Consider the following 22,877-nt stretch of genomic DNA (forward strand, 5'->3'; position numbering starts at 1 on the left):
TAAGGAGGTTTTATATAAATTAGAAATATACCCCTTTAAAATGAATAAATATAAATATTGAAATATATATATATAAATATATATATATATATATGAAGATTTGTTTTTTTGGTATTTTTTTTTCAAGGTTATATATTTGTTAAATAACAATACAGTTGCTGAAAGAATATATATATATATATATATATATATATATATTATATATATTTTATATTATATATAATATATTTTTTTTATTTTCATATATTTTTTTTTTTTTTATCGAACCGTGTTATTATTTAAAGATGAGTGGGAAATTGGAAGATATTGGGGAACTAGTTTTATTGATAGGAGATTTTCATTCTCCTATTCGTAATTTAGGACTTCCTGATTGTTTTAAGGAACTTTTAAAGACAGATAAAATAAAACATGTTTTATGTACAGGAAATGTAGGATGTAATGAGAATTTGGAATTACTTAAAAACATTGCTGACTCAGTACATATAACAAAAGGTGATATGGATGATAATTTTGATTTCCCAGAAGATATTACATTATGTATAGGAGATTTTAAAATATCTTTAATTCATGGACATCAAATAATTCCATGGGGAGATATGAATGCTCTTTTACAATGGCAAAAAAAATATGATAGTGATATTATTATAAGTGGACATACACATAAAAATTCGATTGTTCAATATGAGGGCAAATATTTTATTAACCCTGGCTCTGTTACGGGAGCTTTTCAACCATGGTTATCTGAACCTACTCCAACTTTTATATTAATGGCTGTTGCAAAAAGTAATATTGTTTTATATGTATATGAAGAAAAAAATGGAAAAACAAATGTGGAAATGAGTGAACTACATAAGTCAACAGTTATATGATATATATATATATATAAGTACATTTTATATTTATTTTTTCTTATTTGTTTATATATATATATATATTTTACTTGAAACTAATTTTAATTAAAATTTTTATATTTAAACCTTCCTTTTATTTTTTTAAAATATTATATTCCTTTTCCAACATCTCTTTTACACGTCATTTATGTAAATTCAAAAAAATGAAAATAAAATAATTCAACTAATAAAAGGAAATATATATAATTATTTATTATGCATAATTTGAAAGGGTTTTTTTTCTCACATATTTAAATTATAAGAGAATATATGTTGCTAATTTATATTATAGAAAATCGACATAGGAATTATAAAACCTCATTAATACATATATAAAACGTGTAATCAAATTATTTGTCATCAAAAATATAAAACCGTGGTTTGTAACAAATATTGTATTAATCAAAAGTGTACGACCATATACTTTTTAGTAGCAAGGAAAAAGAAACTAACCTGTAAGCGACATCATTTTTATAATATTATTATGGTGTAATATATATATATATATATATATATATATATAGTGACAAATATGGTGTTATTTATAAATGAAAAAATAAATTAAATTATTATATGTTATCATATATATGATTTCCTTAATTATATATATATATATATATATATAATATAATGTTATCCTAAATTGTTTTTATATATACTTTTGAATTTTTTTTTTTTTTTTCTTTTTTAATTTATATATAAGAATATAGAAATATATACATATGTATATATATATATATATATTTTATTTATTTAAAAAAAAAAAAAAAAAAAAAAAAAGAAGAAAGAAAAAGTAAAAAAAAAAAGAAAATGAAAAAGAAAAAGAAAACAAAATTTAAACAATTTATATATGGAAAAGACAAATATTAAGCTGGATAATAAGCATTTTGATTGGTATCTTGAGGATATGGAGTATAGCGCGAAAATTTTTCTACTTGTTGTTCAACATCATTTGTTAATTCTGTTTCATGTAAAGCTGGGGAGACATGGTTGACTTCTGGTTCGAAATAATATGACCATAAGGAAACTGCACCTAAGGCAAGCCATAATAATAAATTAGAGTAGCATCCGGAATTGCAAAATATTACAAAAATTTCTAAAATATTAAAATAAAATAAAATTAAAATGGAATATGTAAATGTCGGAAATATAATTTAAAAAAAAAAATAAAAAAAAGAATATATGTATTTCATGTTGTAAAAACAAAATATATTATACTTTTCAGTTATATATATTTTATTTTATTATTTTATTTTATTTTTTTTTGATATACCTGTTAATCCCGCAAAAACAAACATCACACCATTTATATATGCATGTAAATCTCCTGCTCCCTCATCATGATATACTTCTAATAAGTATGCAGCTAATCCGTATAATAAACAGGAAAAAGCATGAACCAAACGTACAAATATAAAAAATACCCATTCACTTCCACCTTCATTAAAATGAACATACCATTTTCTTGTATAAAATTTAGATATGTATAAATAAAAAATAAATTGTAATGTTGCACTTATTGTGTCCAAAAAGGAAGCTAATCTTAAAATTTTGGATCCAGCTCTATATCCTCTTGCCCAACTAAAAAAAAAAGAAAGAAAAAAAAAAAAAAATATATATATATATATATATATTTATATATTTATATATATGTATTTATTTTTAAATGAGAAAATTTAATTTTTTTAATATATATCATTAAATTGTGATACATTATTTATTTTTTCATATGATATATGTTGCTCATCAAAATTTGCACCAAAGAAAAAAAAAAAATATTCTTTTACAAAATTTTTCATAAGAATTAATTATATATTTCATTAATTTATCTCTTCTTTATTTTATAATTTCCCTTTTCTTTATTTTTTATTTTTTTTTTTTTTGTTCTAACCATGTATCATCCGCAAGGAGAACTTGAAAGGACATGATAAAGATTGCCCCTATTAAATAGACACCTGTCCATAGGGTTATTGAATTTCTGAAGGTTTGATCTAGTCTATATTCATCATTTATATTTTTTAAATCATAGCTAAATAATCCTTTTCCTCCATTTGACCAATAAGACATAAATAAAAAGGTCAATGCAATAAATTCTAGAAAAAAACCAATTCTTAATGTTGTTCCAAAAAAACCACTAATTTGAAAACATGGACCTCTGTTGGTATGACAATTATCGTCAAGACCGTCTTGTCTAGTTGTAAACCACATCTTGATTTAATATAAATAATATAACACAAAAAAATAAAAAAAATAAAATAATAATATATTAAATATGGAAGACTTTATGATATAAATGTAAGCTAAATATATTATATATATATATATATATATATATATTTTTGTGTATATGAAAAAAATATATATTAAAAAAGTAAAATAAAATAATAAGAAAATAAAAATTCCAAAATGAGAGGCAATTTTATAAGATCTTATTATTCTTCTATATATATATATATATATATATTAAAATATACCCTTAAGTATTAAAACATATATATGTATAATGCTATATATTTATAGTAATGTATTTATATATTTTTTTATTTATTATTATGCTTTATTATATTTCCTTTCATATTATATTTTAGTAGGAATAATAAATCAATTATTAATTCTGTCTAAATCTTTATCACAAAAAAAAAAAATAAAAATAAAATAATAAAATATTGGAGAAATATTATAATATATATATATATATATATGATAAAAAAATTCACATTTATAAATCAGATGTTGAATACACTTCCTTTTTTTCTTTTTCTTTTTTTTTATTTCTATTATTATATTCCCCCTTTTCTTCTTTTTTATTTATTTTTAATTTATTTATATAATATCATGTCAATTCCTATTTACTTAATTTTTTTATTTGTATAAAATAAATATAGATAAATACGTATCATTTCATATATATATATATATATATATATTTATACTACGGGTAAATATTAAAAAAAAAAAAAAAAAAAAAAAAAAAAAAATTTAAAAGTTGTGCAATATTTATTTTTTTTTATAACAATGACAAAATGTTATTTTTAAAATTAGAATTATATTTCACATTTATATAAATATAAGACTTTACATTTTTAAAATCATTGAAGTAATTAAAATAAATGTGTGTTTCATATGAATTATATATATATATATATATACATATATATGTATATTTTATATATATAATACTAGCAATAACTAAAAAGCATATAAATATATTATATATGTGTATATATATTATAAATAACTATTCCATATATAATATATGTATGTATATATATATATATAATATGTAAATAAAATCTTATTTTTATATTATTTTCCATACAACAAGATAAATTTTTTTTTTTTTCTTAACTGCACATAATAATAAAAATATCAATATATAAAATAAAAGAATTAAAAAAATAAAATAATATAAAAAAAAAAAAAAATCCAAAACACTATAAATATTTATTTTATATAATATAAACATACGCTTTAAAATATATATATTATATATATAAATAATTTTCCTTTTTTTTTTTTTTTTTTTTTTCCTAATATATTATATATATATATATATATACATATATGTAACTTAAATATTTATTAAATGCCATATATATATATATATATATATATATTAAAAGTTAACAACAGGCATAGAAATATTGTATTATTATGTATAAATAAAATGAAAATGATGTTCTGGATGATTTACTATTATAAAATAATATATGTATAAATAATTAAATTATTCCTGTTTTCCACATTATTTTTGTGTGTGTGTTATATGAAAAAAAATATATATATAATATATATATTTAATACATAAATATTATTATATATATATTATCCTTTTTTTTTTTTCTATTTGTGCGGAAATAAGTGCACACATAGATATATGTATTTTTTTTTTTTTTTTTAAACTTTATTTAAAATATATAAATTCTGTTTAAAAGTACAAATAATATTGTGCCTTTTTTTCTTCTTTTTTATGCATACCATATTATATATATATATATATATATATTTTGTTATTTATTTATTTATTTATTAATTCCTTTTTATGTATGATTGATATTTATATCTTATTATTAATAATTAATATTAATGTATAATTTTTTTTTTTATTCCTCATAAATGAGAAAAGATTATATGTGTATATATATTTTTTTTAAAACATACTTTATTATTAGAAATAATTTAATTATATAATTGTTCTATATTTTTTTCATGGTTCATATGAACATAAGTTGGTATTTTACTGAAATAGTTTTTTTCTTATTTCCTTTTTTAGTTTTCTTTTATTTTTAATATTATTGTCTCAAGCACCAATAAGCATATGTATATCTTATATTTTTTTTTGCCTATATATTATATATATATATATATATATATTTTAAATGATGTTGTATTTTTTTTTTTCTTTTTTCCTTAATATATGGTATTATTTAAAGCATATATTATTATCTTCATATATAGCTTATAATAAAATATTTTTCTCATTTATGAAAAAGGGGAAAAAAATAATTAACTTAAGGTTCCATTTGAAATTATTATCTTTATTTCAAGAAAAATATTATATATATATATATATGTTATTTAATATATATGTGTAGTACGAATGTATTATTTTTCCTTAAAACAAAACATGATTACTTAATAATACATATATAATTTGTTATGTGTAAATACCTTTAAATTAATGTTATAATTGATATGCAAACAAAAAACATTTTATTAAACTTTCTAAATCTCAAATAATGACACAAATATATATATATATATATATATATATATATATATATGTGAGTTTATTTATGAACACATGATAACATTTATTTTAAAAAAAATTTTATTCTTTAATAAGGTAACATATCTCTTATGTGTATACATAAAGGACCAATTTAACAACTTGTTATACCTATAATTTTATATGTTCATAATATTGAGTACTTTTAGTTTTTAATGAAAATTTTATTTTCCTAAAGAATTTAATATTCAAAAGTATAATATACTGATTAAATACTATCCTTTAATCAGTCATACCTTTATTATGTAATCAAAATTTAAATAAATAAAATACACCTTCTCTTCAGGCATATAATCATTCTTCCACACATATTTCCAATAAAAAAAAATAAAATTAAATTTTTTTTCCAGCTAGCTATTTTTTTATTTGAATCAAAAAAATATAATATATACATATATATATATATATATATATATATATATATATATATATATTTATGTATGTATATTTTAATATTCGTTTATTTTTTTATAAAGAAGAATCAAAATGATAATTTTCTATATTTTTTTTTTATAAAATAGAACCTTCAAAGGTTATTTAATTCTTCATATTTTTAGTAAAAATATAAAATGTAAAAACATTCATAAAAAAATTTAAATAAATAAATTATAAATCTTTCAAGAATATATTTTTTATAAAAACATAAAATATAAAATATACATATATATATATATATATATTTTATATTACTTTTAAAATTATTTATTTATACAAATGGAAATTTAATGTGAAGAATAGAAAAAACATTTTGTCAATATGGAAAAGTCAAAAAGGTACATAAGCCTGATTAAGATGATGGAAAGGAAAAAATTTGAGAAGTATAGATTAAAACAAATAATGGATAATATATATAAAGGAAAAATAATTGAAATAAATAAAATGAAAAATATTCCAACTGAAATAAGAAGAGAATTAAAAAATATATTTCATAATAATATTTTAAGTATAAAACCGATCAAAGAATTAAAATATGATAGAGCATATAAAGTATTATTTCAGTGTAAAGATAATGAAAAGATTGAAGCAACATCATTAGATTTTGGTTCGCATAAATCTTTATGTATATCTAGCCAAATAGGTTGTTCTTTTGGATGTAAGTTTTGTGCTACTGGTCAAATTGGTATAAAAAGACAATTAGATATAGATGAAATAACTGATCAACTTTTATATTTTCAATCAAAAGGAGTTGATATAAAAAATATATCTTTTATGGGTATGGGAGAACCTTTAGCTAATCCATATGTTTTTGATTCTATACAATTTTTTAATGATAATAATTTATTTTCTATATCTAATAGACGTATTAATATATCTACTGTTGGTCTTTTACCAGGAATTAAAAAATTAAATAACATCTTTCCTCAAGTTAATTTAGCTTTCTCATTACATTCTCCATTTACTGAAGAAAGGGATCAACTTGTACCAATTAATAAATTGTTTCCGTTTAATGAAGTTTTTGATTTATTAGATGAAAGAATAGCAAAAACTGGTAGAAGAGTTTGGATAAGTTATATTTTAATTAAAAATCTTAATGACTCCAAAGATCATGCAGAAGCTTTGTCTGATCATATATGTAAAAGACCAAATAACATAAGATACTTATATAATGTATGTTTAATACCTTATAATAAAGGTAATAGAATTTATAATATATCATTTGAATATATATATATATATATATATTTACTAATAATAAAAAAAAAGATATTATGTAAATATATTATGTTTCACACATTATATAAATATATAGGCATAGAGGACATGTTATAAAAAAGTGCAACATATATATATATATATATATATATATATATATATATACATTTTTTTTATATTTATATTATCTTTTTAATACATTTATTCCATTACATTGCAGCCAAAAATGTTGACGAAAATTTTCATCGTTTGGACGATGCTGAAAAAATCCTTCAATTTGAAGTAAGAAAAGTTTTTTTTATTTTGTGATCTTCTTTTAATATTGTATATTTTTATTATTAAGAAAAAACAAAAATGTACATGTATATATTTCCTTCCCTTTATTTTTATAGAAAATATTAAAGAAAAATGGAATTTCCTTTTTCTACAGGTTTGAAATATATACATATATATGTATATATATATATATATATATGTCCATCGTTTTAGTCAAATCTATTTATTCTAATTTCATGATTCTTTTTGTTATCAAAATTTTGTATGATATATATAAAAGAAATTTTTTTTTTCAAGATTAATTTTTCGTCTTTATTTAAAATGTATTTTATAAGCTTGTTTTTGTTTATAAATGTTATATTCTCTTAATTATTTTTTTTTTTTTTCTCTTTTCAGAAATTCATTTGGATACTCAATTGACGCCGCCTGTGGTCAATTATATGCTGGTGAGATTTATGAGAATATAGTTTTTTTTTTTTTTTTTAATATACTTATACTGAGAATATATTGTTTTAATATTTTACCTTTTGTAGATTATGAACCGAAAAAAAGGAAAGAAAAAATTGAATCTAAAAATATGTCTTTATTATTATAAAAAATAAATTTATATATTACAAGAACAAATATAGTTATTCGTACGACGTGAAACATTAAAAATATATATATATATATATATATATATATATTTATTTATTTATTTATTTATTTTTTACTTTTTTTTTTTTTTTTTTTTGTGTTTTTTTTGTAAATTATTATTATATTTTAATTATTATTTTCTTTTATTATTATATATTTTTTTCCATTGTTCTTTTATTTTAAAATATCAACCAAAAACAAGATTAAGACAAATTAATGTTATAATGTATATACACAATCTGTCTTATATATGTTACATTTTTATAACAACATTTAGGAGTAAATATTCCTAAAATGTTTTAATATATGTATTTTATACATGTTTGTCTGTTTTTTTTTAATATATTTTCTTTAATACCGCTTTTATAATTCATATGTACTTATTTTTAACATAGGCGATATATTCATTAAATGATTAATAAAAGACACTTCTTATATATATATATGTATATATATATATTTGTAGGAATATAACATTTTAAAGACATATAATATAACATAAAAACCAAAATAGAAAGCCTTTATAAACTTGTGAATATATAATATTGAAAAGAATAACATACAAATTAAGAACTTATATTAATTATATATATATATATATATATTTTTCAATTTTTTTATCTTTTCATATAATATATAATAAATATTAATATACATGTGTGTTGACATGTACAATGATAAAATTTAAAGATATCCTTATCTTCATTAATATTTATATATTAATTTTAAATGCATATTGTAAAGAATGGTGTAAAGCCACGTTTGAATATGGTAAGTCTGATTATGCTGAATGTATAAGTGAAGGAGATAGTATTAGTAGATATATGATTGAAACTATTCCAATATTATCTAAAGATGTAGATTTATATAGTAATGTTTCTTTAGTTCTTTCGAATGGTTATGGTTCTAAAACAAAGGAAATAATTATAGGGAATGAAAATGATGGTTTATTAAATAAGATTTTTACAGTTCGTTCAGATATAGGAAATCCTGAATATATACATATAAAATTAAATTCACAAAATAAAAATTGGAAATGTAAAAAAATTACGGTTTGGAAAGATTATAAATATTGGGTTTTTGATTGTATTGGTTCATTAAATGATAAGAAACCAGAGAGTACCTACTTTTTATCAGGAAATAAAATATATATAGCTTATGTACAAACAGGTAAAGATATTGAAGCAGCTACAACAGGTACTATTGAAATTATTTTATTAGGTAATAATAAACGAAGTAATACTAAAGTATTACATGAAGGATTTAGTGCTGGAGGTTTAAAAAAAATAAAATTTCAAGCATCTGATGTAGGGGAATTAGAAGATATTATTTTAATTAACAATTCTTTAAATGATCCTTGGTATTGTGATTTTGTTAAAATAAAATCTGATAATAATAACAAAATTTATATTTTTAATGTAAAGAGCTGGATAGGTGCTCCTTATGATAAAAATGTAAAGGTTAATATAAAATCAGATACTATTGAAGGAACTTCTAAAGATATAGATTGTCATATACGTGCTATAGATCTAATTAATACAAACAATATTAATAAATTATTACAAAATAAAGTACAAATATTTAAAGTCAGATGTCCACAAAATTGTCACAATTCTGAATTTGCTATTATTGAAGGCTCATCTATACATCCATCATCTACATCTATTTGTGCAGCAGCTATACATGATGGTTCTATATCACCTAGTGGTGGTGAAATTATTGTTACTGTAGCAAGTGAATTAAATCATTATTATACTATAAAAGAGAAAATATTCAACGAATTGGAAGCTCTTGATTTTAGTGCTAAAGCAGATGAAAAAAATTTTACTTTTTTTACATATCATCTAGATTCTATAGATGATATAATTAGTAATGTACGTATTGTAGATTCGTTTGGAAAATTATCATCCTTAGGAAGATTAGAAATACGCTTAAAAAATAAAAACAGTTGGGGTACCGTTTGTGTAAAGGGACCAAATTTTGAATTTAATGATGATGCAGCTAAAAGAGCTTGTAAAGATTTAGGCTTTCCTAATGGTATTCATATCAAAGAAAATTGTGCAAATTTAAATGGACAGAATTATTGTGCTGGATATAAATATCCATTTGCTTCATCAGGTATTTTATGTACAGGTCATGAAAAAGATATATCAAAATGTAATGCTGATGATTTCTCACATTGTGTAGATCATCATGATGATGTTATAATTCAATGTTTACATTACTCATCAAATGAATTAATAAATGATGGTGCTATTAGACTTGTAGATATTAATGGAGCACCTTCAAATAATGGTATAGGAAGATTACAAATATATTATCATGGTGTCTTCGGATCTGTTTGTTCAGAAGGGTGGGTTAAAGAAGCCGAAAATATTGTATGTCATGAATTAGGTTATAATGGATTAAAAGGTAATGGTTTTTCTCATCATTCATGTACAGATATATCTGGTGAAAATTTGTGTGGGCCAGATACTGAAAAAATAAATGCTGTTAATATTAAATGTAAAGGTGATGAGAAATTATTAAGAAATTGCCCTCATGAAACACATGATGATATTTATTGTTCTCATGATGAAGATGTTATTGTTGGATGTGTTGGAGGTGATAATAATTCACATGGAGAAGAACAAAATAAAAAACATTTAATAAATTTGGAAAAGAAAAAATTTCATCCAAAGATAGAATTAACATGTTTTGATAAAATGTTATCCAAATCTAATCTAAGTGTTGCGACAACAGGAGATGTGTTTTTAGCTAGTTGTCCTGAAAAATGTGATGAAGAAGTAGGCATTGTTAAAGGAACATTTTTATATACATATGATTCTCCTATATGTAAATCCGCAATTCATTCAGGTGTACTACCAAATAATATAGCAGAAGATATAGTATTATCAATTGCCCATACACATAACAATTTTATAGGAACAAAAAGAAATAATATAGAATCTCATGATTTTAAAGGTACCTCTAAAAGTTTTACGATTAGTATACCAACTATGTCTCTTTTAAGAGAAGAAAGAAAAAGTAATCCAAAATCGGAAGATGAAATGATAAATAAAAATGAAATAGATTTAACATATGATCATTCAGTTTTTAATAATAAATTAGATCATCATATAACTAGTTCTATGAAACCAACATTTCAATGGATTGCTCCTACAGGATTTGTTGGATTTAATGGGAAAGAGAATGATTACATAGATTGTACGAATTTGCCTAATGAAAAATATATCAGAAGTTTATCAAATTTTACATTTATTGTATATTTTACTTTAAATGGAGGAGAAGGAACATGGAGAACTATTTTATCTCATAGTTTATGTGAAGGAATATCTATATCTATTAATGAAGATAATGAATTAATCATAGAACAAAATTGTAATCCCCATTTACTTAAAAGTAAATTTAAACCCAAGTTTGGGCAAACATATCACATTTCATTAGTGTTCAATAAAATCAATAAAACATTATATTTATATATAAACGGCAAAAAAGTAATAACAGAAAAAAATACCTATAACTTTACATTAAGTGGTGATTTAATAATAGGAAGATCTAATCAAACAACGAAAGATTATTTTATAGGTAATATACATTTAGTAGAAATATATAAATATACATTATCAGAACAAGAAATAAAAGAATCATTAAACTCATCGTTATCATTAGAATATTTAAATATGAATATATTAGAACAAATGTCGAATACAAAAAAAGATAAAAAAAAAAATCAAAAAAATAAAAAAGGAGTACAAAAAACTATTGATGGACGTGATTGTGTTACACCATGTAAATCAAAAAATATGATAAATAAAGATTTACAAATAAATACACAACAAATTAATTTAAAATGTCAAGATAATTTACTTTCTGAACAATTTAATGGAAAAATAGGATCTCAGTTTTTAGTTAGTTGCATAGAAAATTGTACAAAATCAAAATATTTTATTAAAGGAACCAATAATTATTATACCCCTGATTCATCAATATGTAAAGCAGCAATACATGCAGGAATATATAAACCAAATATGGGAAATAAAAATAATACATTTGTTATTAGAATTGTAGAAGGATTATTAGAATATAAATCTTCTAGAGGACATTTTGGTATTCTTAGTAAATCAGAAAAACAATCACAATTAAGATCTTTTTCAGTTCTTTCAGAAAATGAAGAAAATATTTTTACATGTTCTACTGATGGACAATTTATATTAAATTTATCAGTAGGAGAAAAAAGAACTATTAATTGCCCATCAAATTGCAATATAATAAAAGACAAAATTTATGGAACCAACATTTATAGTCCTACATCAGTACTATGTAAAGCTGCAATACATTCAGGCGCTTTATCGAATCAAGGTGGGCTAGTAGAAATTATTGTAGGCACAGGACAAGAAGAATTTAAAGGATCCACACAAAATAATGTAGAATCATTTTCTTCAAATAATCATAGTAGATCAATAACATTTAATAAACATATGGAATTATAAATCACGATGTATTTTATTATATATATATATATATATATATATATTTTATGATTTATTATATATTCAAATGTTTATATGCTAAATACATTTATTTTCTTAAAAAATTCACATTTTTCCCTTTATCTTATATTAGACGTAATTTTTTTCTCATTCTTCATATTTATTTTTTAAATAGATAAAAAAAAAAAAAAAAATTAATTACATAATTACACAAAATATAAATAAATATATATATATATATATATATATATATTTTTACTTTTTTTTTTTTTTTTTAAAGGCACAAAAGAAATACTTTTTATAGAATGCATATTTTTCTAAATAATTTATTTCTTAAGAAAAATAAATAAATATATAACATATAAATAATAAAATAATTATATATATTATACGTGGAAAAAATAAAACCCCCATTTATATATTTTTTATATTAATAATAAAACCTTTCTTCTTCTTTTCCACTTATAAAAAATATATATATATATAAATATAAATAAATTAATATTTAATATAGTTTTAATCATTATAATAAAAAATATTATATATAACATATTTAAAATTATTCCATTCACAAATGTTGTCACATTAATTCATCAAAAGGAAAAAATTAAATTTTTTTTTTTTTTGTTTTTCTTAAATAAATAATAATATGTATAATTATTATATTATATATAATACTATTATTTATTTATATTATATTCTCATTAAAAAAAAAAAAATTTACATATAATTCAAGCCCCCTTTAAAATATAAATATATATATATATATATATATATATATATATGTAATTACAAACATCAATTTTTCTATATATATATAATATAATATATATACAAAATAAAAGTTATATTTATATGTAAAATATATATATATATAATAACAAATTAAACATACATATATAATAATATATTATATATTATAAATTCAAAAAAAAAAAAAAGAAAAAAAAAAAAAAAATAATCGATTTATGAAATATTTCCAATTTATAAAAAAATACGAACAAGTAGATTCATTTCTTATTTACGAACATAGAAAAAAAAGAAAAAAACCTTTATTATATTTATATTTTATATAGTATGTATATATTATTATTAAAAGAAAAATTTTGAAAAATAATATAAATTAATTTTTTTTTTTTTTTTTCCCCCAAACAACAGATATATATATATTTATATATATATATAATACATTTTGTTGAAAAATATTTTTCCTTTAATATATTTATTTTTTTTCTATTTGAATGAAAAATAAATAATATTTTATTTTTGTAAAGTTGACATACATTATTAGAATCCCTCTTGTTTTAATTTATTTTTATATAAGTTTATTATTACTTTATAATAAAAAAAAAAAAAAAGTATATATATATATATAAATATATATAATGACAGGTATGTGAAAACATAAAATATTATATAAATAGATATATATGAGAATATATTAGTACAAAATGAAAAATTGTAATTTATGATTATATAACATATATTTATATATATATATATATATATATATATATATAATTTTTACATTTTTGTGAATTAATAAAGATTTATAAATCTTTATATTTAGTACAACTGATAATATATATATATATATATAAATTTTTTTTTTTTTATTTGATATAATTTCATTGAACTGTTGCATATACCCATTTTGATTTATTTTACCCCTTTATAGACTCTTTTAGGGGTGGATCTGGGAATTTTAAGAGGAACAGCAATAATTTTGGGAAGGGAAATAATAACGCTGTACGTAAAGGAAGTAACTGGAAAGGCTTCAATGGTGGTCGAGGTGGAGGAGGTGGAGGAAGAGGCGGAGGAGGAGGTGGACGAGGCGGAGGAGGTGGAGGAAGAGGCGGAGGAGGAGGAAGAGGTGGTGGTGGAGGAAGAGGAAATAAAGATAGAAAGAGTTTTAAAAAGGATAACAAATCTGGAAAAGTAATTGTAGTACCTCATAGATTTCCAGGTGTTTATTTATTAAAAGGAAAATCAGATATATTAGTTACCAAAAATTTAGTGCCTGGAGAAAGTGTATATGGTGAAAAAAGATATGAAGTTATGACAGAAGATGAGAAAATAGAATATAGAGTATGGAATCCATTTAGATCTAAATTAGGGGCATGTTTAATGGGAGGTGTAGGTAATATGCCTATAAAACCAGGATCTAAAGTTTTATATTTAGGTGCAGCTAATGGTACTTCTGTTTCTCATGTTTCTGATATGGTAGGTGATGAAGGTGTTGTCTATGCTGTGGAATTTTCGCATAGATCAGGTAGAGATCTTACAAATATGTCTAAAAAGAGATCAAATATTGTTCCCATTGTAGAAGATGCAAGACAACCAACCAAATATAGAATGCTTGTAGATATGGTAGATGTTGTTTTTGCTGATGTCGCACAACCGGATCAAGCACGTATAGTTGCTATGAATGCACATATGTTTTTAAAAACAGGAGGATGGTTTATTATTTCTATCAAAGCTAATTGTGTTGATTCTACTGCTAAACCAGAAGTCGTATTTGCATCTGAAATGGAAAAATTAAAAAAAGAAAATTGTAAACCCAAAGAAAAGTTAACCCTCGAACCTTTCCACCGTCATCATGCTATAGTTTTGGGTATGTATCGATAAAAATAAATCCTTAAGGTTACAGACATAAATAAAAGGTGAAACGTGGAAAATACATCACATATATATATATATATATATATATGGGCAGAATAATTTTATTTATATGGATCCATTACAACTAATTAAATGTTAGACATATAAATAATATATATGTGTGAATGTCTTTTTATTTTTTAAATTTATTATATGTATAATAATTTCATGTGTATAATTAATGATAAATGAAAGAAAATATATAAACTATATTATATATTTATATATATATATATATATTTTTTTTTTTTTTTTTAATTTATATATTTTATGTTATTACTTGTTTTTGGTTTTTTTATTATGTTAAATTAATTCGGATCATTTTTATTTTCATGGTTTATTTCTAATTAAATCTTATATATGAATAATTTTTAGTTATTCGTAAAAAATTAAGTATTATATATATTATTTTATTAATTTTTTTTTTTTTTTTTTTTTTAAGCAATTAGGCAAAAAAAAAAAAAAAAGGACATATATAATTATTTTATATATTTTTTTTATTATTACATTGATATATTTATATATATATATATATATAATAAATATACATTTAAAGCCTTGTATAATATAATAAAGTAAATAATTTTTTTTTTTTTTTTAAGACACAAAATAAACATTTTAAAATAAAGAATTTCTTTTCTTAATCAAAATGTTATAAAATAATAATATATTAATTTGCACATTTATTTTATGATATATATATCAAATTCAAAATTATTAACCAAAAAAAAAAAAAAAAAAAGAAAAATTATAAAAATTAAATTATGAAAAATTAAAATTAGAATGACAAAAACAAAAAAAAAAAAAATTTTTATAACAATATAAAATAAAAAAATAATCATTACATATACATATAACTAACAGTTATATATTAACCTTTAATTAGTACAAAAATGTATATATTATCTTTATTCTAATTAGATAATTTTATTCGGTTGTATTTCTATGATAAATTAGGTACAACATTATTATATGTATAATATATTATCCATACACAAATATGAATACATATACATATATATATATATATATATATATATTATAATTTCTTTAAAAATTTGTTTGATATAATATTCGATGTTAAAACTACTAACATAAGAAAAATAATAACTAGTGTAATTCTACAACACCACGTTACCTGAGAATGTTTCTTCATAACTTTTTTAATTTCCACATTTACCTCTTTAACATTGTCTTGTGTTTTTTCTGTTTGTTCATGTAAATTTAAGATGATTTCATTTTGCTCTTCAGCTTTTTGAGTTAATATAACAGTGTTAGCTCCTATTTTATCTATGACCTCACCTATTTTTAAAATATCTTCGTTAAATTGCTTGTCTCTTTCTTTCCATCTATTTATAACTACTAGGTCATCTTCATCATGAGATATATCGCTCGTGTCTTTTTCTAAAAAAAAAAAAAAAAGTATATGATATAATATAATATAATATAATACATTCACATGTATATTATTTTATATAGATATTAAATTATTCATGGTAAGCGTATACGAATTTTTATACTTCTATTTCCCTTTCCAATATATATATACAAATAAACATATATTTTTTCTTACTATTTAATTTAGGCTTATTCTTAATATCATTAAAATTAACTACATAGGTATTTTTAATTTCATCATAATTACTTAATTTTTTACATTCATACATTTGTCTTTTCAATAATTCAAATGTTTCGTTTTTATCTAATAATTCTTCTTTTGTAAAATTATATTTTTGTTTTAATTGTTTATTTAATATATCTTCTAATTTTGTAAAATATGTTTCTACGTTTTTCATATTATTATATATAATATTTCCTCTTTTAATAACTTCCATATTGTTTCCATGAATTTTCTGCATACTTTCTTTTTCTCTTATGCATTTTCTAGTTTCATCTAATATATTCAAAATGTGTAATTTCAAATCATTATAAGGATCTACCGATTTCTTTATATTTTCATTTTTTTCATCTGATATTTGTGTTTTGTTTTTCAAGTCTTCTAATTTGTTCTTTATATTTTTGAACTCACCGTTATCATGTTTTTCATCATTTTCCTCCTTCTTCTTATATTTAGCCATTATTAAAATCTATACACATATAACAGACTATTAACATATATACATAATATATAATATAAATATATATATGGAATGAATAATATAATAATTATAGTTTTATAATATAGTAAAAATGGTAATATACAATCATGTGTTATATTCAAAAAAAAAATTAATATGTCATAATATTATTATTTCATATATAATGCAACCCTCTTTTCTTTTTCAAATAAAAAAAAAATATATATACATATATATATATTATATATATATATATATATATATATATATATATAACATGCAAAGTTCAAAAAAAAAAAAAAGAAAAATTAATATCCATAAACCAATATTTTTTTTTCACCCACTAATACAAAATTCAAAGAATATATATATAAGGGGACCAAAAAAAAAATAAAATAAAATAAAATAAAGTAAAATATGAGGTTACACTTTATAATATTTCTTTTCTTCTTCTTTCTTTTTTTTTTTTTTTTAATTTGTTTTTCTATATATAAGCAGAATTATACATATTCGTATACTTATTAATAATCAATATATTATAGAAAAGAAAAATAAAATGAAAGAAATGAATATAATATTAAAGAAAATTTTCAAATGAATCACCTCCCCCACAAAAAAAAAAAAAAGAAAAAAAAAAAAAAAAAAAAAAAAATCACAGCTAACCATGTATTATATAATATATATTATAATAATGTTATGTTTGTATATTTTATGCGAAAACAAAAAAAATTTTATACATTATTTTACATAAAATAATATAAATATTGTATATAAAATATCAATAAAAAAGGACATTTAATTTACAAATATGTATATATTACATACAATATGAATTAATAATATATATATATATATATATATATATGTATGTATAGATCATATATATTAATAATATATTAGTACCCCCGAAAAAAAAAAAAAAATTACATTTCATATTAATTTTTTTTTTTTTGTATACAAAAATTGAGTCCAACATAAAATTAATTAATTAAAAAAATATAAAAACATTTTATATGAATTTATTATTTATTTATATTTATATTCCCCGCCGTATTTTACAATAATTATTTTTTACTAATATTATAATATATATATAATATATTATATATTATAGAATTTAGTAAAATTATAAAATATTTTTATTATAATATATTTAATTATGTCAATTTAAAGATATTTTATACCTTTTATAAATAGGAAAAAATATAAAGTATATCAAAATATAACGTTTTTATCTTTTTTTTAATTTTTCAGTTACGAGCTTTTTTATATTGAAACATTTTTTTTATTACTTTTTTTAAAAAATGACAAGCTAGAAAAAATATTTTTTTATCTGAATTTTCTGTTAAAGAAAATATCCCATTATACATTAATTGGAAAAAATGAAAATATAAAAAATAAAATAATAAAAAAAAAAAAAAAAAAAAAAATGTATGATGAGTTATATGGAAAATGTTAACTTTTATATGATATCAAAATAAAAGTGAAGCAATATTTTCCCCCATAATATTTCAAACATTTCACCTGTATATTTTTATAATTGTAACATAGCAGAAAATGATTCATTAGAGTTAGCTTATTTTCATTTCTTTTCTGCATTTTTTTATATATACTTAATTGTGTAAACATTTTTTTTATTATATGTCCATAATTTTAGACTACATTAAGAAAAAAAAAAAAAAAAAATACCCATATATATGTATATATATATATATATATATATATATATATATTATTTATTTTTTTTTTTTTTTTGTAGTACATTATGTATATTTTTATATAATATTTTCTTTACCTATTATATGTTTTTACAATTCATATAGCTTTTATTAAAGTCTATTACATTATATACAACTGTTTTTTTATTTTTCTTTATAGGAAGATTATAATATGAATATATTTATTTTCATTCAGCGCAGATTAAAATAAAATGAGTTATATAATATTTATATTTGTATGAATATGTATATATAAATGAATATATATTATGTGTTGAATAATATATTTATAGATTAATGGACACAAATAAATAAATATATATATATATATATATATATATATATATATGTATATTTGTATATTTGTATATTTTCATATATATATATTTCATATATATTAATTTTTTAATACTTTATATCCATTTAATATTTTGAATAAATATACTATTAATGTATATATATTTTACATTTGGATAATTAAAAATAACAAAATTTAATAAGATAAAATTTAAATTTTTTTTTTTTTTTTTTTCTTATTTTTTTATTTCAGTTATAAAAAAAAAAAAAAATTAAAAATAAAATATAATGGATAAAAATAATAATACAGAAAATACAACAACATGCGCACCTACTGAAAAAAAAGACCCACATCAAAATGATTTAAACAATAAAGAGGTGTATAATTATTATTATTATAATAACCTAAATGATGGAATGGGTAATAATAGAATAGGATATAATAATATACCTTGTGAAAATAATTATGATGGTAATAGAAATATTCAAAATTATTATAACTATAATTATTCTTATATAAATAATAAAGATCATGTAGCATATGGTACACCCGGACAATATATGATGAATTATAATTTTATGGATACAGGATATTATCATATGAATAATAATAATAATATGTTTAATAATACTTTAAATTCTTTTGTTAATAAAACAGGAGATATTATTTCTCCATATCATGCTCATAATATTCATCCAAATTCTCAGTTAACAATGAAATATAAATTAAGTGGTAATATAATAACAAATAATTCTTTTCATTCATCAAATACAAATTATACAAATGAAGAAAAAAAAAATTGTCTAGAAATGACTAATACAACAACATATAATGTTAATACATTGTTAAGAAATAATATTTTGTCTTCAGAATATTTTAAATCATTAATCCCAATAAAAACATTTAAAGAAGTAGTTGATGAAATTCATTCTTATGCTGATCATGTAGAACCATATTGTATTGGAAGTAATAGAGCACCATCAACTCTTTTTTGTTGTCTTTATAAGTTTTTTACAATGCAGTTATCTGAAAAGCAGGTAACGCACAAATTGGTTTCAAGTTTTTAATATTTATCTATATATTTATCCATATATTTATCCATATATTTATATTTATATTTATATTTGTATTTTTTTTTTTTTTTTTTTTTTTTTTTCTTTAGCTAAAATCTTTAATTGAAAATAAAGACTCATGTTATATAAGGGCCTGCGGATTTTTATATTTGAGATATGTCCATTCCCCAGCAAATGTAAAAAAAAAAATAAAAAATAAAAAAAAAATAAATACATAAGCATAAAAAATGTATATAGCAAAATACACATATATGTAAAGAAATATATACCTAAATTTATGTACGTATATATAAAACATTATGTACCATATTATTAATTTAATTTTTTTTATTTTTTTTTTATTTTTTCAATTTTAGCTATGGATGTGGTTTGAACCATATCTGTTGGAAGAAGATGAATTTTCTATTTCTTGTGACAAAAGAAGGAAAGTAACAATAGGAGAGTATGTACAAAGTTTATTATCAGATGATAAATATTTTAATACAGGTATATTCATTATTATAATATAAACGTATATAATTATAGGTACATATATTTGTGTGCCCATTCTGTTAGTATAATATTAAAATATAATTACATAACATTATGGATCCTTTGTCTTAATTTATTATTATTATTATATATATTTTTTTTTTTTTTTTTTTTTAGTTTTACCAAGGTTACCTATAAAGATTAAGAATGTATACGGAGCACGTTTAATGATTATAGACGACCACAGGAGGCGATTAAAAAAGAATAAGGAAAATATTTCAAAATTTTTAAAGGGGGAGCCTGTTTTAGCTTATATAAAGTAAGATTTTACGCAAAAATTTTATATCCATATATATATATATATATATATATATATATATATATATATATATATATATATATGTATATACATTTACATATTTATATATTTACATATTTTATAATTTTTTAGCGGAGAGTGGGAAAAAGGCGAAATAGGAGGTATCGTAAATCACGGAAAGGATAAATTTTTTGTACGCCTAAGAGAAATTGATGGAAACGAAAAGCTAGTTAATATCGGATATGTAAAATTAGAAGGCAAAGATTCACATAAGGAAAAAGATATACAGAAACATAAGAGCAGAGAAAGAAGTACTAGTATAAGTGAAAGGAAAAGAAGACGACGAAGAAGAAATAGTAGTAGTAAAAGTACGAGTAGAAGAAAATCAAGACATAGTAGAAGTAGTAGTAGAAGAAAAAGGAAAAGGAGACAAAGAGATGAAAGTAGAAGCAGTAGTAGAACAAGACGTAGAAGTCATAATCGTAGTCATAAAAGAAGTTCTAGTTATGAAAAAGATTATAGTATTGATAAATATTCAAGTCGTAGTCATAGTAGAAGTAGAAGAAGAAAACATAGTAGTAAACATTCCTCACATTATAAATCACATAATAATCATCGAGATAGGTCTATAAATAAATATAATAGACCATCAGAAGAAGATGAGTTATATAAAAGTAAAAAAAGAAGAAATGTATCTATTTCTAGATCTTCATCGAGTAGTACAAGATATAGAAAGGAAAAATATGAAAAAACAGAAGATGAATTAATTAGTAGATTTAAAAAATTGGAAAGTCAAAAAGCTTTAGCCACAGGGAAAGATTATGCACGTAGACCAACATCATATAAATCTTCTCTTTCGTTAAAAGTAGATAACATACCTGTAAGAAGAAGATCAAGATCACGATCTCCTAGAAGAATTGATAATAGGGTAGTAGTACAAGTAGTGCACACAGATAATACAAACAATGATAATAATACATCTGAAAATATGAAACTTAAAGAATTAATGAAGAAATATAATAAAGATGATACAAATGATGAACCTAAAATGAATAATTCAAACTTAGAAGAAATGGATATTATGACATTAGGTTGATATCCAAATAGTATAATATTGCATATATAAATAAATATAAATATATAAATATATACATATTTATTTATTTATTTTTCATACGAAAAAACATTTTTTTTATTCTCCCATATTTTTTTTTTTTTTTTTTAGTATAACAACATTTTTTAATAATAAATATATAAATAAGTACATATATATATATATATATATATATATATATATATATATATATATATTATTTATATCTTTATGTGATTAGTAGAATTTATATCAGATTAGTTAACATATACCAGTGTATATTATAATAAATTTATTTTACAAAAAAGTACAAGAAGAAATATCAATTTTTAAATAATATTCTTTCTAATTAGAAAATTGTAAATTAATAAATAAATATATATATATATATATATATTGTGAGGTATTTAATATGTATGATTTTATTCA

The 22,877-nt window shown here is 19.6% G+C and overlaps 7 protein-coding genes across 7 annotated transcripts; 5 read left to right on the forward strand and 2 right to left on the reverse strand.

Annotated features, from left to right (window-relative positions):
* Positions 1-284: 284 nt before the first annotated feature.
* Positions 285-869, forward strand: PF3D7_1406700 (vacuolar protein sorting-associated protein 29; the record flags this gene model as incomplete). The annotated part of the gene is made up of 1 exon (XM_001348201.1): positions 285-869. The coding sequence occupies one exon, from the start codon at positions 285-287 to the stop codon at positions 867-869; it is 585 nt and encodes a 194-aa protein (XP_001348237.1).
* Positions 870-1,756: 887 nt separating this feature from the next.
* Positions 1,757-3,098, reverse strand: PF3D7_1406800 (glideosome associated protein with multiple membrane spans 3; the record flags this gene model as incomplete). The annotated part of the gene is made up of 3 exons (XM_001348202.1): positions 1,757-1,986; positions 2,164-2,471; positions 2,782-3,098. 3 exons carry the CDS (start codon positions 3,096-3,098, stop codon positions 1,757-1,759), a joined length of 855 nt encoding a protein of 284 aa, XP_001348238.1.
* Positions 3,099-6,435: 3,337 nt separating this feature from the next.
* On the forward strand, positions 6,436-8,203 carry PF3D7_1406900 (radical SAM protein, putative; the record flags this gene model as incomplete). Its single annotated transcript, XM_001348203.2, has 5 exons — positions 6,436-7,312; positions 7,553-7,614; positions 7,725-7,762; positions 8,005-8,054; positions 8,142-8,203. The coding sequence occupies 5 exons, from the start codon at positions 6,436-6,438 to the stop codon at positions 8,201-8,203; spliced, it is 1,089 nt and encodes a 362-aa protein (XP_001348239.2).
* Positions 8,204-8,918: 715 nt separating this feature from the next.
* PF3D7_1407000 (LCCL/lectin adhesive-like protein 1) lies at positions 8,919-12,737 on the forward strand (the record flags this gene model as incomplete). Its single annotated transcript, XM_001348204.1, has 1 exon — positions 8,919-12,737. One exon carries the CDS (start codon positions 8,919-8,921, stop codon positions 12,735-12,737), a length of 3,819 nt encoding a protein of 1,272 aa, XP_001348240.1.
* Positions 12,738-14,122: 1,385 nt separating this feature from the next.
* Positions 14,123-15,365, forward strand: PF3D7_1407100 (rRNA 2'-O-methyltransferase fibrillarin, putative; the record flags this gene model as incomplete). The annotated part of the gene is made up of 2 exons (XM_001348205.1): positions 14,123-14,129; positions 14,416-15,365. 2 exons carry the CDS (start codon positions 14,123-14,125, stop codon positions 15,363-15,365), a joined length of 957 nt encoding a protein of 318 aa, XP_001348241.1.
* A 1,072-nt stretch (positions 15,366-16,437) lies between these two features.
* On the reverse strand, positions 16,438-17,476 carry PF3D7_1407200 (conserved Plasmodium protein, unknown function; the record flags this gene model as incomplete). The annotated part of the gene is made up of 2 exons (XM_001348206.2): positions 16,438-16,802; positions 16,972-17,476. The coding sequence occupies 2 exons, from the start codon at positions 17,474-17,476 to the stop codon at positions 16,438-16,440; spliced, it is 870 nt and encodes a 289-aa protein (XP_001348242.2).
* A 2,303-nt stretch (positions 17,477-19,779) lies between these two features.
* Positions 19,780-22,451, forward strand: PF3D7_1407300 (pre-mRNA-splicing factor 38B, putative; the record flags this gene model as incomplete). The annotated part of the gene is made up of 5 exons (XM_001348207.1): positions 19,780-20,529; positions 20,655-20,741; positions 20,922-21,051; positions 21,214-21,355; positions 21,488-22,451. The coding sequence occupies 5 exons, from the start codon at positions 19,780-19,782 to the stop codon at positions 22,449-22,451; spliced, it is 2,073 nt and encodes a 690-aa protein (XP_001348243.1).
* Between the last annotated feature and the right edge of the window lie 426 nt (positions 22,452-22,877).

This window comes from Plasmodium falciparum (assembly GCF_000002765.6).
Source record: "Plasmodium falciparum 3D7 genome assembly, chromosome: 14".
Taxonomy (NCBI): Eukaryota; Apicomplexa; class Aconoidasida; order Haemosporida; family Plasmodiidae; genus Plasmodium; species Plasmodium falciparum.